Source organism: Rhagoletis pomonella, unplaced genomic scaffold (genome assembly GCF_013731165.1).
Source record: "Rhagoletis pomonella isolate Grant_MI unplaced genomic scaffold, Rhpom_1.0 Rhpom_scaffold_00011, whole genome shotgun sequence".
Classification (NCBI taxonomy): domain Eukaryota; kingdom Metazoa; phylum Arthropoda; class Insecta; order Diptera; family Tephritidae; genus Rhagoletis; species Rhagoletis pomonella.
Window position 1 is genome coordinate 17,899,321 of NW_023458565.1, and position 18,658 is coordinate 17,917,978.

The window sequence follows — 18,658 nt, forward strand, 5'->3', positions numbered from 1 at the left end:
AAAAAAAATGAGGACTGCGTTTTCCTATAAAAAAAAGGATTTGCATAAATACATACATACATACATATGTAGTTTGTATAACGCCCATTATCCGCCAAGCTAACGAATCGAACAAATCAGTTAAATAGCGTCGATGGGATGGAAACATTCTTTGACACCAGCTTTTCTTGTTCCAATGATTTCAAAGTTCTCAAACAAACTGCAGACGAAACAGCCGAGAAATATTATAATCACCTGTCTGCTGAATAAAAAATATAACCACATAACCAGATAACCCAGCAAGTGTGTACATCCATACTATTTTTATACCCGAGCGCACTTGTGCACAAGGGTATTATAACTTTGTTCACATAACGGTTATTTGTAACAGGCAAAACGAATCGAGATAGATATATACAAAAGTTACTGTCCGTCCGCCCGTCTGTGCTCACGATAACTCGAGTAAAAACTGAGATATCTTAACGAAACTTGGTACGTTTACTTCTTTTGACTGTAGGACGGTTGGTATTGAAAATGGGCAAAATCGGAAAATAGCTACGCCTACCTCCCATATAACGGTAGTTTTCAGAAATACGAAAACTGCGATATTTCGGTAACTACTGAAGCTTATTCACTCAAATTTTAAATTTACAATGCTTTTTAGGCGAAAAATAATAATATTATAAATTTTTGGAAAATGGGCGTAGCCACGCCTAAAATTTCGCCCACTTTTTATATAACGGTAAATTTCAGAAATGTTCGAAACTTTCATTACTTCGATATTTAAGCACGCTAATCGTCGGCCGCTGTGGTGTAGTGGTAAGCAGTGCGCGCTTCCACTCCAAAATGCCTGGGTTCAAACCCTGGTCAAAGCAACATCGCAAAAATATAGAAAAAAGGTTTTTTCTTAACAGCGGTCGTCCCTCGGCAGGCAATGGCAAACCTCCGAGTGTATTTCTGCCATGAAAAACAGCTTCTCATAAAAATACAATCGCCGTTCGGAGTCGGCGTAAAACTGTAGGTCCCTCCGCTTTGTGTGACAACATCAAGGCGCACGCTACAAATCGGAGGAGAAGCTCGGCCAAACACTAACATATGTGTAAGCGCCAATCTATTATTATTATTATTATAATTTAATAAAAATTGATACGCACAACAATCCTTGGGAAAGAAGTAACATTATTATGGAATTTCGGAAAATGGGCGTGATACCGCCCACTTATAACTATATAACTATATTTATCTCATTAAGTCTAACTGAACATACTAGCTAAGATGTGTGAAATAAGGGTAAAGGCAACCCTGCTTACCATGTCACGGTAGTTTTCGGAATGGTGAAAACACTATATCGTCACTTGAAATACAAAAAGACGTAACTAATAAAAAATTCAAAATTCACTTTTTGATTGATATGTCCATCATATTTCATCGAATTACAACTCCCACATCATTTTATGAAAAAAAATTATTAGTCACGACTTTTTACATTTCAGTTACGATGTTGTTACGTCTTTTTGCATTTCAGGTGACGCTATGTATTTAATACTTGCGCCGGGTATTTAATGTTCGGCTTCGCCGAACTTCGACTTTTTTTCATATGACTTCGTGAAGCATTTCTAGTTTCGGCAGGTACAAATATAATCTGCGTGATGAGGTTAAAATGCTGTAAGCGTAAATGCAAATAGGAATATATACGTAAAAGTGTATCGGTTTCGATAGTTATGGGTATCAAGATCGATAAATTCGTGTGAATTTACATACATACATTGTATCTTCGGGTAACAACAGCGTTAAAGAATTTTAGCAAAGGGTTCGATATACAGACCTTTAAATATATCGATAATTACGTCGATAAATATATCGATAACTATACGTAACGACATATTGGCGATGATTATTTTGTATGTATGACGCTAGTTATATCGATCCTCCGCACCTGAAAAGTAAACATCTAAATAAAAAATTTTTTATATTTAAAAAAATTTGGTAGTTATTGTTATGCTCTTAATTTTAAATGTTAACTTTTTTGTTAAAAAAAGAAGAAATACATACATACATATTAAACGCAAGAGAAACATTAATTTTTTGTATTTATTATTCTTGAGTAAAATATATACAGACTTAATTCCGAAAAAAAAAAATATTACCGCGCGAAGCAGTTGTAATCTAGTACATATGTACTATGTATGTGTGTATGTATTTGAATATTATTTTTAATAGTTTTTTTTTAATTCTAATGAATTTTAATCCTGGCCGATATCGATTAAAAACAGTTGTGCGCGTACTAAGCATTAAATTTTCGATTTCAAATTAAAAAAATAATAATATTTTAATAATAGTCGCTTGCGTTCAACTAAATGGTAATGTAGAATAGTCAGGCTAAACGCAATCATAGCTATTTAAACCTCAATCATCATTCGTCTATCAGACCCCATCAGTTGCATATCTTATTTATTTGATATATACATAGAAGTTATTTAAGTACATAATAAATACTTTAAGCAATAGTTAATATATACAGAAGTGAAAGATCCAGATAGACGCCAGGTAGTTTGTTGGTCAGGCATTAATACAAAAAGCGGTTCAAGTCAAAAATAAATAAAAACCAGTAATTTTTAAGCAAAAAATAAAACCGATTTTAACGTTCATATCAAAATTTAAGAGTGCCGTTAATTTTTTCATGATCAAATGATGGGATCTAAATCAAATTAGTATGGGACCACATCTGAGCTACCACCTTTCATTTAAAAAATAATTATAAAAATCGGTATTTTTGTAGCAACTTTTACTAACGGCTTAACGGATGATTCGATTGGTCAAACAAGAGTATAATTATTTATTCGTTCCTGATGTACATATCGCGTGATAGCTAGAGAACATCATATTATAAAAACCAAATCGAAATTAGTAATTTCCCCCTTAAAAAAAAAATAAATACCTAAAACAAAATTTTAGTAAATCGTAGAATTCTATCTAGATTTTCTTCTTTTGTGGTACAATTGAAAAATATCGAAGTGAAGCTTACTTAATCAAAGGAAAATTGGAATTGTGTATGTCCAGCGTATGTTCCAGCGACAAGCGATATGTACTACGAGTATACATAACTAAGGGTGAAGTTCATATGATCAATTTAAATGTTGGTCGATGATTATTTTCGAAATTCATTTTCATATCAAATACTTAAATTATATTTTATTTTAAATACAAATTCACAATTTTCTCTTTATGCTCTTCGAAATTCGGGAAAAGCGACACGGACTAATACAAACTCATAGTGCCAAGTATTCGAATCCGCATGATTTGCTTTTCGAATCGCAATACAGAGTAGGCACGAGCTATTAAACAAACGAAAAATTCGTATAAAAAAAACGAAATTCTTTTCTAAGTTTTTTAACATAATTTGGTCATTGAGTACATATTAAAAGCTGGCATTAGTTTTAAAAATTTTAGGTACATATTGCCGTTTTCAATACAAAAGGCTCTTAAGACTGGTTTTCACTATATCATAATTTGACAACAAATTTTGTCAACATATTTTGACGTAATTGTATCTCCTTTTTCCCATATCTTTACCGATTATATTATGATCCAACAACAGACAGATAGCCAATTTAGCAGCACGTGTACACGACTGAAGACCTATTCCGATCTAAATCAATCGATAAACCGTTTTTAGTTAAATTTGACAATGTGTTTTCACTTATTTGACAACAAATGCCACTGAATTTGACAATTTGAAAACCAGGCATTAGTAACCTTTTTAAAAGAATTTGCTCTCAAGTACAACATAATACTGAAATATGAAGTCATATCACCAGAAATGGGAGTTTTGTGTCTTCTTTAAAACAGTGCTGAAAGCAGTTCTTTTCTATCAAGCAAATGGAATTTTCATATTTGACAGGGCGTTGAGTGTTGGAAGTTGGGCGCGGAAGACGGAAAGAAAGAAAGCGGACAAAAAAGTAAAAGAGGAAACAGGAGTAAACGCGAAAGGAAAAGAGAAAACGGCAAAAATTTGACGCTTTTATTTGGAACGAACGACTCCAGGTCACGCAATAAGCCATCGTTATATTCGTAATCGAATTTCAGAAAAAGTTTTCGTAGCATTTTTGATGTTTTTCATTTTGCTTACATCCTCTGCTTTCGGTTTGGGGTGGCTTTTTTTTAGCAATTTTACGTGTTTTATGAGCGATTTTAATTGTAATTTTGATTTATTACATTTATTACAAATTTATAATATAAAATTAAGTGCTTTGTGATTGCCAAAAGCCCTAAATTTTGCGTGAAAAGTAGGTGCACAGTTGTGGTCAGAATGTTGGCATTGAAAAATCGACCCGTGCTGATGATATGCGATTTTAAAACATTTTCAATCATGAAAACCATATTTTATGAACACTTTTTGCTAATTTTCATCAAATTTCACTTATTATATTTTATAATAAATACCAATATAATCGCACTCAACCACCGGCGCTTTTTCGATTTCTTTGTTTGTTTTCATTCTTAGGCAGATGTCAAAAAACGCACAGAAATTTACTTTTTGCATTCTTTTCCGATTGCGTGACCTTGTTAGTTGGTTCATGTAGCGCGCGTTGGTACTCGTTGGCATAAGAAACCGCATCGCATAACGCTCAAATTTAGTGATGGCATTATGTTAATTAAAATATGTTGGCTTCTATTAAATGTCAGCTTTATCATTTCGCTACTTTGGAATTGAAAACGGCAGTATAAAAGCACAAATTTCACAATTTTTTGGTTTAGACATGAAAAAAAAATATTGTTTTCAATTTACAGATTAAAAAAAAATGTGATTTATGAATTGAGGAACTCGTAAAATTTCGATTTGAAAGTTAGAACGAAAAAATTTTACGACAATAGAAAATTATTTTGCCCCCTTGAGGGTAAAATATGGTTTGAATGATTTTTTTTTTCGAGATTTTATCAAAAATTCAGCCTAATGGATTATGACGAAAACAGGGATATAGTTACTGCAAATTCATTTTATTTATACATATAAAAATATTCACAACGCTCACGTTTTTCAGGGTATAATAACTCAAAATATTCCGTTTATTATCCAGTAGACCAGGATTTAGTCAGAAGTAGACAGATGTAGTCCGGAAGATAGTACTGAAGCTATTGAAGCTAAATGTGTGACCGGGACCTCATGCTAATTATATGGTGACGAGAGTTAAAACAAAATATTGCTAGATATGAACATTTGTATTAATTAATATCAAATTTTGAGTCAGTACCCTTTTGAAGAACGTGTGCAGAATAAAAAAAGCTGACCTTTTTATTCGAAAAAAATTTTAAATTTTGAATTAAACATTAAGTTTGATCGGCTGATTGAAATATTTAAAATATAACTCACTTGATTCAAATTTTAATTTTCTTCCTTAAATCTTAGCCTAAAGTCCGAAATCTCTTGTTCGTAGTTTAAAAATTTATTAAGTGAACAGCCAACAAGAGTTTAACTACGGGATCATATTTACAATCGCATGGTAACTATAAAGATTCGAAGATATTAGAAATAAACTTTTCTTAACAAGTCACTGTGACTACAAAAATTGATAATTGAACCCTTGTCAGAGTTTATCTACACACTGAATTAGGCCTTATCTTTTTATTTTTTATTATAAGTAACATCACTTTTCAGTTTGCCTAATATTTACTACCATAGTTAAAAAAAAAAGTATTTTAATTTATTGCACAAATTTTATAAATAAATTTCTCATTTGATAGACTCACTATAACTAATTTTTAACTCGCCTAGCAATTAAAAATTTCATAATTTTTTTTTTTTGTTAGAACTAAAAAGGAGAAAATGTATTTTTTCAGTAGTTTTATTTAGTTAATTTATCTTACAAGATTACTTCGAATTTAAATAATTGATATATCGTCAACATAAAATAAAATAATCACATAGTTAATAAAAAAAAAATAAACTGTTGCATACGAGAATATTACCAAATGTATAAGTGTATAGAATGCAAATGTTTTAAAAATAATAAAAACAAAGTTGTAACCAAAAAAACTATGCCATAAGTGATGGAAAAGAAACGAATTCTGTGATTATGTTGTTATTGTACCAACACATGTATGCATTTAATCTTTCATGTTGTTGTTGTTGTCACTAGGTTAATAAGTAAATAAGCGAATGCAAAAAGAAATAAAATTAAAAAAAAAATACAAAAGACTCATAACAGAGAAAAAAGCAGAAAATAAGCATAAAAAATACGAAAAGAGCTAAGTTTTCGCCTAGTAAACATATTTATTGTATATTACTAGAACGTATCGACAAGTTAAATCAATAAAAAAGTTCACAAATTGAGTTGAAAACCAAAACAATGCGCTTGTTTTTATTTAAAAAAGAAAACGAAAAAAAGTTTGGCTTTCCTATTCACATAGCCAGCGGACAATCATTTTCACCCATTTCCACACATATTATTATGCATTTTATTCGTTCGTCGTCCTTTATAAACATTGCTCATTAAACTTATTCACACTGTTAAATTATATATACTTTTTTACAATATTCAATTGTTTTTTTTTTATTTTTTCTAAAATTTCGCACTTTTGCAAACGTTTATAATTTTTCCATATCTACTTCATACCTTCTATAAATCATTCATACACCAAGATTCATAAAAAGTATATATATATAGTACATAAATAGGTCGGCCTGCACAAAATGGGTGCTGCTTCATATTACTGCAAAAACCGGTCACGCTAAGTAGATAAAATTTGAACTACTTAAATTGTGGATATTTTTGACAGTAATTAGGTTTGTTGATCACACACACTTTCTTCTAAGCTTATATAAAATACATAGTTCTAGTCGCCAATGAATACAAACTAATAGATTCTTTTTTCTTTTTCCCATTCACAGGATTTTCAATTATTCATAATTAAATATGAAAAATATACACAAAATTTACATAAACATTTTTTTTTTTAATTAACCCAATTTGGAAATTTCTTAAAATTCTAACTATTTTTACTACTTACCATTCTCATTGCAGTGTCAAATGGGCCATTTAATGTGTGCCGCTTGTTTTACACATTTACTCGCTGATGGACGGTATGACTTTAAAAAATATTTGAAAAAAAAAATATATCTATCTATACATATAAACATTTTATAATCATTAAAAAAAAAAACAATCATTAACTGCAACTCAACTTGTTCTAGCATTTTTCAGCACAAATTATTTAAAACAAAGAAAAAAAAAACATTTTTTATGTATTTATCCTTTTCTTATTTCTGCAATTGCAAATAGTTTACGCGATCAAATTGCCACCTGCCCAAATTGTCGGGTTGAGATTTCAAAAAGCACTGCATCACGTAATCTGGCCGTGGAGAAAGCCGCCTCCGAGTTGCCCAGCGAGTGTCAAGTATTTCAGCGAAACAAATAAAAGCATTTAACAATATTTTAACAATGTGTTTTTGTTTTTCTATTTTCTAGTATTGCAATAAAGAATTCCCATACAAGTCGCTGGATCGCCATGAGCAATACGAGTGCCAGGAACGGCCTACAAACTGCAAATATTCACGAATTGGCTGTCAATGGCGTGGACCGAATCATGAGAGTGCGTACCTATTGAGCAAATAAAGCGATTAGCTAGCATATCCTCTATTTCTTACATTATTCATATTTCCACAGCTACTGAGCATGAACGCAACTGTTTGCATCCCACAAAATCGGGTTACGAGGTAATGGCTGCACTGGAAGCCCATGATGCCAAAATTAAGGAGGAAAAGAAAATGTTTAGTACACTTATAGATTTGCTGAGTTATGAAAAGATTATATTTAATGGTAAGTAATAGCATATTTCACACTAAAAATATTTATTTAATAATCTATTTTTACTCATGTGAATATCATTGTGTATACTTTTCTCAGATTTACAAATGAAACCCTATCGTACCGATGAATATGTACACAAATTATTCTATGAGACGGCTAGATTTACGGCATTCAATCAACAATGGGTGGTAAAAGCACGGATTAATAATAGTCAACGTGATCCGCACCAATCAAATGAACGTACCATAACGTATCAGGTATTGCTATGTATCTAATGTGAACAATGCAGTTTGTTGCATTAATTCTTTATAGTTAAATATAAAAAAAAAAAATTTGTTGATAACATATCTAACTCTTTTATTTTAACAGTTAATTTTGAAAACAAAAACCAGCACACCCATGAGTATTCATTTCTTTGCTTTGAAAGGACCCTTCTCAGATATGAAGGTGGCTACACAAATCTACAAACACGAATTTACAGACCAAGTAAGTGATTGATGAACTAAATTTCATTTCTTATTTATTGCCGTTACCCATGCAGAAATGCCCTAAAATACAAATTTAAGGTAGTGCGATTTCTCTTAGTTTTTTCTTAGACACATTCCCATAACAAAATTCAAGGTCCAACCCCGAAAGCATTTCTATGTTAATTTAAATTAGTGTTGGTGATCGCACGATTAGGCGATATAAAAATTTTTTGCACAAATGGTGATAATTTTCTTGAAAATTTCCATTTTTGGAGCCTTAGAAATTCAATCCTTCAGTCAAATGCGAGATATTGGGCCTGTTCAATAAAAACTAAGTAATTTTTGTTAATAAATTTGCAGATCTTTTACTTAAATTTATTTGAATAAATCGAGTTCTAGTTCTGAAATTAAAAAAAAAAGCAATGGCTTAGTTTTCATTCATAAGCCCCATTAAGTCTTCAAAATTTTAATCGGTATGTGGCATGGCCATCGAGGAACCAGAATTTTTTTTTTTCAACAACATTCGAGATCATCGCTAATGAATTGTAACAAGCGCACGTACCTGCAGATTGCGCGCTATTAATAGCTATAATTTAGGCTCTAAGTAGTGCCTAGATGTATCTGAAATTGGTTAGAAAATAATCTTAAGAGGATTTAAGTCGATCATAAAGCGGACCCTCTCCTTGTAAGATTCCTGCACACGGGCCTGGAGTGAGTAATAAGCAAATCGTCGATGTTTTTGCAAAGCCGCCCATCGACCAATTCCGAAACCACCTATCTACTAAACTCAAATTTTACAGGAGAGCAAAAAAAAACGGTTTTACTTTGAAGGCAAGGCCATGATAGGTGGTATTTTCTCTAGCTATTATTTTACAAATCGTTGTTTTAATAACGACTTTATGATTTTTATGCATAAATCTCGATGCCTGGAGTTCAGGGTTACCAAATCTCATTTTTGCCACAACGGCGATTTAGGCGGTTTTGCAAAAACATCAACGAAATGGAAACCTCTAAAAATATTTGATAGATCGCGAAAGAATCGTTAATAGTACAGCATCAAACAGTATTAAAAATATGCTATAGAAGCACAACAGTGAACAAAAGCTTAGCTAAGTAGCAACGACATGCTAAAACAGTATATGTGAGATGGAATGGCATGGCACAACACATTGTTTGACTTGACATGACATAGCAATGCATGAAATTTTTGAAAGACATTTTTACTGAAAATTTTGAATTTTGCAGTTCTTTAGTATGTACATATCGTGAAAGTGAGAAAAAAGTGAGTTTAAGCTCCAACTCGATTTTCAGTACAAACTCTTGAGCTTGAGCTCACCCCTTCAGTGCAAAAATTGAGTCTGAGCTTAGGCTCAGTGTTAATGCATGAGCCCCAATATGTTCAGTGTAACAGATAACTAAACGTACCAAAAATGGCAAAGATATGTGTCTTTCCATCTGTCGTTTTGTATGCCAAATGTATGCATTGAGCAAACTTTGATTGCGTTTTTCACAAAGTTGGAATTTTAAAATAATTTTCTATATTATTAAACGTGCGATATTAATTTACATAAGAACTGAGCTATATAAAATTTGAACTCACTCAGATGGGATATTTTCTACGGTATCCTTAGTTCGCAAATTGTGGATTTTCTTATACTTATTTCGGTAATTAAAATATAGTAGTTAAGTTTGTTACTCATATTGCTTCCAAAGGCTATGTATTCAATTAAAAAGCATTTCCTTTTACTGAATAAAAAATGTGACTGCTAGCTGACTTATGCAGTAAGAAGAAATTTAAAATATGTGTATGTACATACGATAATTTCACAGCTCTCTTAAAATTCATATTTTAATGATTATCAAGTTGCCTTTATTAGTTTAAGATAGTTTCAAAAGTCTTATCATTTCCCATTACAGACCTTCAAGTTACATTTTCTATATACATAAATAAGTAAATATGTACATTTATATACATATATTAAAAAAATACATACATACATACACATATAAAGTAAATTAAGATATTTTCTATTTTGTTTTTGTCTATACGTATGTATGTCATAAAAATGTACTAAAATCTACAATATGAATATTTGTTCTCTACAGAGTAGCGAAAGTGATTATTACATACTACCACTGCCGGATAGCTCGGAGTGCAATAGGCTCTTATCGAACAAAGGAATCAATTTCCGGTATGACGCAATCATTTACGTATTCGTATAAACGATAATTATTTTGCTAATTACTTTCTCTTTTCAGTCTCTTGATGTTTTTGCTTAATAAATAAATAAATGTTTACTAATTTATTTATATTTGCAAAGAAATGATATAAGTATCTATATATATATATATTTTTTCGATTCAATAATATTTCATAGTTTAAGCTATGTTTTACATATAAATAAGTCGTTTATAATACTTAAAGTTTAATTCATTAGGTACGCATTGATTTGAAGCGGGTAGCAGTGCGAAAAAAGGGTAAATTGGCGGCACTCGATTTGTCAATCGTCGTAAAACTGCTAAACATTGAATTTTATATTTTGTATACATACATATATAGTATGAATCGTTTATATTGAAAGTGGCATAAGTCATTTCCACCTCTTAACAAAACACAATGACAAAACATACCTTTGGCTGATGAAGTTGAATGAATAACAGATGCGTTGAGATACAGGCGAATGATCGCTGAAGTCAAATGGTATGAAATGACTTATGCCACTTTCAAAATAAACGGTTCATATGCATGTATTGAGAGTGTTCTATCAAAATCGTACATATACATACCTATATTTTTATTATGATAATTTGTCCACTAAAGTTATATACATAAATATATATATATTTTAAGTGAAATTAAAGTTAAACTAATATTTACACACTCATATATGTATGAATGTACATCCAAATACACATATTATGTAAGCGCATGCTCGTACATTACAAAAACATGTGGACAAAAGTAGAAAAAGATGCTAAAAGTTTCGTCGAACACGAACACACGTAACACATCTTAAAATTACTATAGTTAAAATTAAAACAAAAATGTTCTTTGACGTCAACTCAAAGACGAACTAGGTTTAGAAAAATAAAGCCGCCATGCGTTTTCATTTAATATGCCTTCACATATTCTACTATATATAAATATTTAAATGACAATTGATTTCTAAAATTTTGGCTGCTTAAAGGCGGGGTCCATCGTTCTAGTTTAGAACTTTTATTCCATATAGTTGTTGTTGTGTTTCTCTCCCAATTCGGAGAAAGAGAACAACTGAGAAAAGTTCTGAACTCTTTTGAGTTGTTAACTGAATTTCAGCTTTAGTTACGAACATTTTTGATATTGCATTTCGGTTCTGAAAACTTTATAAATTTATTTAAAATTACTTAAAAGGAAAAATTAAAATTGGCAAAATAACTTCAAATTTCCAATTGCTAAAGTTGTAATTTTGACAGCACGAACTATTGAATGAGTGATGAATCTACCTTCAGACCTTTATCTTCGTTTAAGAGGATGGGTAAGTGAAAAAACCAGTGAACCAGAACGATAAATCCGCCTTAAAATTAATTCTTACTTACATACATTATGTACCTTCAGTATCTTCTCCAACCACAATTCAATAAACATACTTCTAATTTTCTAAGCGTTTGTCGTACTGCAATAATTTTTTTCTTTTCATAATCGTTGAAGCTTAAGTTATGTATACACAATTCTTGTTAACACTTGATAAATTAATAAAAATAATCGAGGGTAGAATTTCATATGTATGTGTAAGGATCTCAACATCGCTATAACAAAATAAATTTAGATCAGCGTAATAAGAAATAATAATTAAAAGTAAATATAATTGCATATATTTAATCTTCAAATAAAGTTAATAGCTAAAACAATAATATTAATGTACCAAATAAAAATTCATTTATATACATACATACATAGTACGTACATACAAATCAACACACATTGTCATTATAATGAATGCAGATGTTCACTTTCTTCTCGCATAACATACACCATAGCGTACATGCATACACACATACATAGGTCAATGTACTGTAGATTGTACACTGCAGCGCTTATAAATATTAATAAATAAATGTATTACATACAAATTTAATTTGTAATGCTTCTATTAAAACAATAAGGATACCCGTGTCGATAAGTCACGTCACTGTAAGAGCCAACACCACTCGATAAGTTGTAAAATGACAAATGACACAAGTCGTCAAACTATTAAATCATTAATTAGTAAACTCATATGATTTTTTTTTCTGCATCACTTGAGTACATAAATACATACATATGTGTTGCAAAATTTTCAACGGTTAGCAATATTCGAATTTCTATTACAGCTTTATGAGTTCATCAATTTGTTCACAGTTCGTTGGAGTTTAGGTTTACACTACTTGCAGTTACCAATTATTTGCACTCGGTTCAAAATTAGACGTTAGTTCATCTTAATCACAGTATGAAAAGAAAGTCACAATCACTCAGTCATTCCTTTGAAATATCTGTGTATCCCGAAATTAGACATCTAATAGTGGAAAAATAAGTCACAATTAAAAAAAAACAGATCTCGGCTAAAGAACCGGTAAACGAACTGTGAACTATTTGCTTGACGTCCAATTTCAGAAGAGAATCGGGGCTAGTCTGGTTAAACAGGAGTTTACGTGGGTATCTCTTGGCAATTGAAGCTCTTCTGCGATTGTGCTCGATGACGGCATTCACAGGACGGTAGTTACTGAAGGTGGCGGCAGTCTCCCGGTGAATGCCGTTTATTGCCTGCCTATACAGTGCCGGTTCCAGTGGTCGTGGCGTGTAGTCCTGGACCTGGTCCTTCAGTTCGTAGAGGTTCCGCTTCAAGCAAGTGCATGTTTAGGTGCTCACATCTCTTGCAACCTACTAAGAACTGCTTGCTGAGCTCCCTTACTGGCAACATTTGGGCCTCGTATCTAACTACTCGGCTACAGCTGCCGTCGATCGGCTAGTGAGAACGCGTAAAAAGAAAATTTCTATCATTCGTTGGTGTGCCCTTTGAAATAGTGTAAATCGATGTAAAACTAGATAACTTTAACAAAATGGGAATTCGGTAGAATTTATTATGTTTCTCCTAATAAACTATGAAGCAATCAATTTCCTATTTCTCTTCAGAACTGCATTTCCAAATAATTTTATTGTTGCATTCATCCAGTCAAAAACTATGTAAATTTCCGCGTTGCACCTTTCCAAACTAAACAAGTTTCAATAAACACGTAGTAAATAGACTATAAACAAAAGTAATAAAAAGAAAAATTGTAATGTTAAATTAATTTTTCTCTTTCGCACCTGAGCATAATTACATACATACATATAACATTTAGTCTGAGAATACTTTGTAGATCTAAACACGTTAAAACAAAAAAAAAATCAAACAATGTAAAAAACAGCAAGAAATAAATCAAAGAAATCTTCATTACAAAAGTAAAATCCTTGATAAGACAAGTTTCAATAAAGAGAAATAAAACGAATTTTATCTATTTGTTTTTAATTAACTCGCCCATTATGAATTTCCATACGATAGACGATAACCGTTTGCAGGCGTTTCGTATGACATTAGTTTTCATATTATCTTTTCATATGCCCGACAGATGTATTAATTTGAATGTCTGTGAGTTTTGTTCACTTTTTATCGTTAAACAACACAAATCAGTTACGCTAACTTTCAGATTTGCTACGACAAACTTCGTTTCGTAATAGGGGATAACGGAATGCAAGCGTTTAAGAGTGAAAAATTTCCAAGTCACAATTTAAAAATTGTACAGGAGAGGAAAAAACTTCTTATAGCCATTTTCTTCAAGTATTTCGCAAAACTTTGAATACAACATTTTGCAAAGCAAAACTTCAAACGAATTAGAGGGATTCGATCTATATTAAAATATTTCGTCCTATTTTGGTATTATCGAATTTTCAGAGCCTTTCTTGGACTTTGCAAATTTTCCTTTCATTGAATATATACGAGAAAACATAAAAAAAGGACCTTTACCCTTTTCGAAACGATGCATTTTTAATTTCTCTAGCTTGATGTATCAAAATATATGATGAAGAGTGGACTTAACAACTTTTCACTCTAAGCTAGCGATATGTAGATGATTAGGTTAGAATCGGGGAATCTTTACTCTCCTGAAAATTCTAAGCAAGCAGCGATTTGATAAACAGGAAGGCTATTCAATAAAATGTTTGGCATGCTTTTTTGCTAAAACCCATTTCGCGAAAGGAGCTGAAGATTTAAACTATTCTTCAATCCAAAAGACTTGAATTGACTCGACATGTTTTCTGATCTGCAAACATGTTAATCTCCATTCCGCATATCTGCGATGATTTTGATCACCATGAGCTGTCACTACGTACAACACCTTGTAAACGGTGATTTTTTAAGAGCTTGATAACTTTTTTTTAAAAAAAAACGCATAAAATTTGCAAAATCTCATCGGTTCTTTATTTGAAACGTTAGATTGGTCCATGACATTTACTTTTTGAAGATAATTTCATTTAAATGTTGACCGCGGCTGCGTCTTAGGTGGTCCATTCGGAAAGTCCAATTTTGGGCAACTTTTTCGAGCATTTCGGCCGGAATAGCCCGAATTTCTTCGGAAATGTTGTCTTCCAAAGCTGGAATAGTTGCTGGCTTATTTCTGTAGACTTTAGACTTGACGTAGCCCCACAAAAAATAGTCTAAAGGCGTCAAATCGCATGATCTTGGTGGCCAACTTACCGGTCCATTTCTTGAGATGAATTGTTCTCCGAAGTTTTCCCTCAAAATGGCCATAGAATCGCGAGCTGTGTGGCATGTAGCGCCATCTTGTTGAAACCACATGTCAACCAAGTTCAGTTCTTCCATTTTTGGCAACAAAAAGTTTGTTAGCATCGAACGATAGCGATCGCCATTCACCGTAACGTTGCGTCCAACAGCATCTTTGAAAAAATACGGTCCAATGATTCCACCAGCGTACAAACCACACCAAACAGTGCATTTTTCGGGATGCATGGGCAGTTCTTGAACGGCTTCTGGTTGCTCTTCACTCCAAATGCGGCAATTTTGCTTATTTACGAAGCCATTCAACCAGAAATGAGCCTCATCGCTGAACAAAATTTGTCGATAAAAAAGCGGATTTTCTGCCAACTTTTCTAGGGCCCATTCACTGAAAATTCGACGTTGTGGCAGATCGTTCGGCTTCAGTTCTTGCACGAGCTGTATTTTATACGGTTTTACACCAAGATCTTTGCGAATCGACATTTCACGGTCTTCAGCAACACTCTCAGAAACAGACGCAATATTCTCTTCTGTACGCACTGTACGCATTCGTGTGGTTGGTTTAATGTCCAATAAAGTAAACTGAGTGCGAAACTTGGTCACAATCGCATTAATTGTTTGCTCACTTGGTCGATTATGTAGACCATAAATCGGACGTAAAGCGCGAAACACATTTCGAACCGAACACTGATTTTGGTAATAAAATTCAATGATTTGCAAGCGTTGCTCGTTAGAAAGTCTATTCATGATGAAATTTCAAAGCATACTGAGCATCTCAGTATATCCAGTAAAAAAACTGTGGTGAAGTCCTTTATGGGGATAAAGTTTCCAGAGGTGAAATTTTAGGTAGCACACAATTTCTTACACGCATGGTTGCTTTTCAGCACTCATGTAAGAAACTTAAGAAATATTTGAAAAAAAAAGTTCATATAGTACATTAATTTTGAAAGAAATACCATATAATGTATGTACTCTGGTTAATAATATCAAAAAATGTATTAGAACCACCGTTTAATGTTATATTTGATACAAATTAATATTGCTGCCCCGAACGCTCTGCGCCTTGCCACTGAATAATAGATTTACTTAAAATTACATCCCTGGTCCTTGTTCTTTCTGTATCGCATCGTGGTGAATTCACATTTCTCAGAAATTTGACAACAAAACAAAACAAAGCGAGTATTTTATTTGCTAATTTTTGCGATTTCTATTGTTTAATGTAAATTTGTCTTTTTAGGATATGTCGAGCCAACAAAGAAGGCGCAGTTGGAAAATTGAGTAATTAGTAATGAAGTAGCAGGCATATTTGGAAAATTATGCCGATAAGCAGGATGGAATTTGGGAAAGTAAGTGCATGGTTGCAGCATATCTATGTATAAAAAGTATTTAATTAAATTGTTTATAGAAATGTTATAAATCGAGTGGCTCATTTACGATGTGCTCCAAACATTTGGCGAACTTTTTTTCGCCTTTTCAACGTGCTAAGTAACAAGTTAAGATGACTGCCATCACGGCCGGTAAGAAACCGCAAGCAAAGGGCATACAACCTTCCAGGAAGCTGCCTCCTGTCCCCGAGCCGAAGCTGCAGTTCTGCAAGAGCAGGTCAGCAAATTGCTACCCTGATCAAACGTAAACTAAAGCGCTCTGCTGTGATTGCACTCCGTAAATGTGAAAACTTGGTGCATGCTGAGAAATATCAAACAAGAAAACTCCGTGATGGACGCCGTGAGATGGAGTAACGCTATGTGGCAAAGAAATGCGGCCAATTCGATGGGCCTGAAAAGTCCAAATTGGCTTTTGTGATCCGCATCCGCGGTATCAACAAAGTTGCACAAAAAGTGCGTAGTTTTACAGTTCTGTCTTCGCCACATTAAAGCGGTGTGTTCATCAAATTGAGCAAGGCAACCATTAATATGCTACGTATGCCGAACCCCCTATATGGGGTTATCGAAATCTTAAATCAGTTTGTGAATTGATGTACATACGTGGAATGGTCAAGCGTGTCCCAATCTCTGCTTTGTGATCGAACGCAAATTTCGCGAAGCGCACGAAATTCAGTGCGTTGATTCACTTCACTTCAAGAAAGCGCCCAACTTCCTGTTGCTATTCAAGCTCAACACATCAACCCGAGGCTGGCGCAAGAAGGCTAATCACTACGTTGAGGTTGGTGATTTCGGTAGCCGTGAGGATAAGATCAACAAATTGCTGCACAAGATGGCTTAAAGAAATTGTTGTTTTGTATTTAAGTCGACAATATAATTTGGCACATCTTCAAAAGACGCCCAAGCAAAAAAAAAAAAGAAAATTAAAAAATTCCTGAAGTTGCCTTTTCACGGGTCGATTTCTGTCGACTGGAAAATTTACTTAAGATATCGACTAGCCAAAACGCTTACATTTTACGGTTGAATTGCAATTTACACGCGTAGATTTTGGTTAAACGACAAAAATCGACCGTGTAAAGGCAGCTTAAATAACGTTCAAATTAATCATCCCCTTTGAGATGGAAAATACCAATAACCATTTCATAATTTCGAAAATTATTCCATTTATATTTGTTCTTGCATTTTCCACACCACTTGTGAGGTATGCTTTTACGCGCGTTACCGATTTTTTTTTAATGTGCTCGGTTGCCCAGGAGGCCTATTTTCACCTTTACAACTTAACTTAAACAGAATTAAAACTAAAGCATGCAATATATAAAGAAAATTAAAAGTTGTCTTACATCTAGTAAACTTAAAAAATTGCACATTAAATTCATTTTTCATTATAAAATAGAATTAAATATCACAATTCAGTTTACAAAATGTGGTCTGTTTGCACCCACAGTAAGTTCCCATGAAGCCTAGCCTAAATTCAGAATTGAAAAAAAACGAGGAAGTGGGGTCGGAAACTACTAGCCCTAAAAGCATAGTGGAAAATGTTTGAAGAGCTGCGAAATTGGGTTGCAATAATAAAAATAACAGTGCATAAATTGGAAAAAATGGTTTTTGTTTTGCTTTATAATTTTTGGGAATATTGGTTCAGATGGAATTTTTTTATTTGTTTGGTTTTTCAGCTCGTTAATGATGCACCCAGGGTTGCATTTACTGTCTGAAAATATTTCGTGAAGCGTTCCAAAATTAGCTCCGAGCAACTAAAAGTTGGTTAACTTAAATGAAATAGTTTTTTATTAAATATTTATTCCTGGTATTTAGTAAAAAACATCAATACTAATGTATGAAAAACAAAACATCAATGCTAATGTATGAAATGAAGTAAATAAAAATCTACGAATACATTCCATGAATATTTTGTCATAGAGCCATTATTAAATTTAGACATAACTTTGTCAGGCGTTGGTACTGACGTATATAGAATTAATGCGTTGGAGAGAGATAAATATACAAGTTCAACGCGCTAATTTAGGTATCCTTGTATGTATATACCTGTTACTCGTCTGGCATATACTCCAACTGCGAAAATAATGACAATTATAATTTATGTAGATCCCTGGATAAAAGATTGTCACAAGTTACTTTCGGTAACTCACGATTGAAGTTTGGAATGCAATTTCTCAGAAACACGACTACAGATTTTCTCCAAAGTGTCGGAGAATGCTATGTACTAGTTCATGAAA

The 18,658-nt window shown here is 32.7% G+C and overlaps 2 protein-coding genes across 4 annotated transcripts in view; one reads left to right on the plus strand and one right to left on the minus strand.

Annotated features, from left to right (window-relative positions):
• The window catches only part of LOC118746753 (protein FAM207A), a 23,309-nt gene that overhangs the window by 543 nt on the left and 4,108 nt on the right, over positions 1-18,658 (minus strand). The gene's annotated exons all lie outside the window — the stretch shown is intronic.
• LOC118746752 (cysteine and histidine-rich protein 1 homolog) lies at positions 6,905-12,822 on the plus strand. 2 transcript variants are annotated; one of them, XM_036480657.1, is made up of 8 exons: positions 6,905-7,060; positions 7,260-7,374; positions 7,446-7,569; positions 7,644-7,796; positions 7,884-8,044; positions 8,157-8,273; positions 10,361-10,446; positions 10,514-12,822. In XM_036480657.1, the coding sequence occupies exons 1-8, from the start codon at positions 7,008-7,010 to the stop codon at positions 10,539-10,541; spliced, it is 837 nt and encodes a 278-aa protein (XP_036336550.1). In that variant the 5' UTR covers positions 6,905-7,007; the 3' UTR covers positions 10,542-12,822. The 2 variants fall into 2 exon arrangements, with proteins under 2 accessions (XP_036336550.1, XP_036336549.1); XM_036480656.1 differs by having other exon boundaries at positions 6,907-7,060; positions 10,361-12,822.

Bases quoted from the DNA above. Each gene is read 5' to 3' on its own strand.
- LOC118746752 (XM_036480656.1), top strand. From the start codon at position 7,008: ATGGGCCATTTAATGTGTGCCGCTTGTTTTACACATTTACTCGCTGAT. The intron at 7,375-7,445 runs GTATTTCAGCGA...TCTATTTTCTAG, and splicing joins AGTTGCCCAGCGAGTGTCAA to TATTGCAATAAAGAATTCCC. The intron at 8,274-10,360 runs GTAAGTGATTGA...TGTTCTCTACAG, and splicing joins AACACGAATTTACAGACCAA to AGTAGCGAAAGTGATTATTA.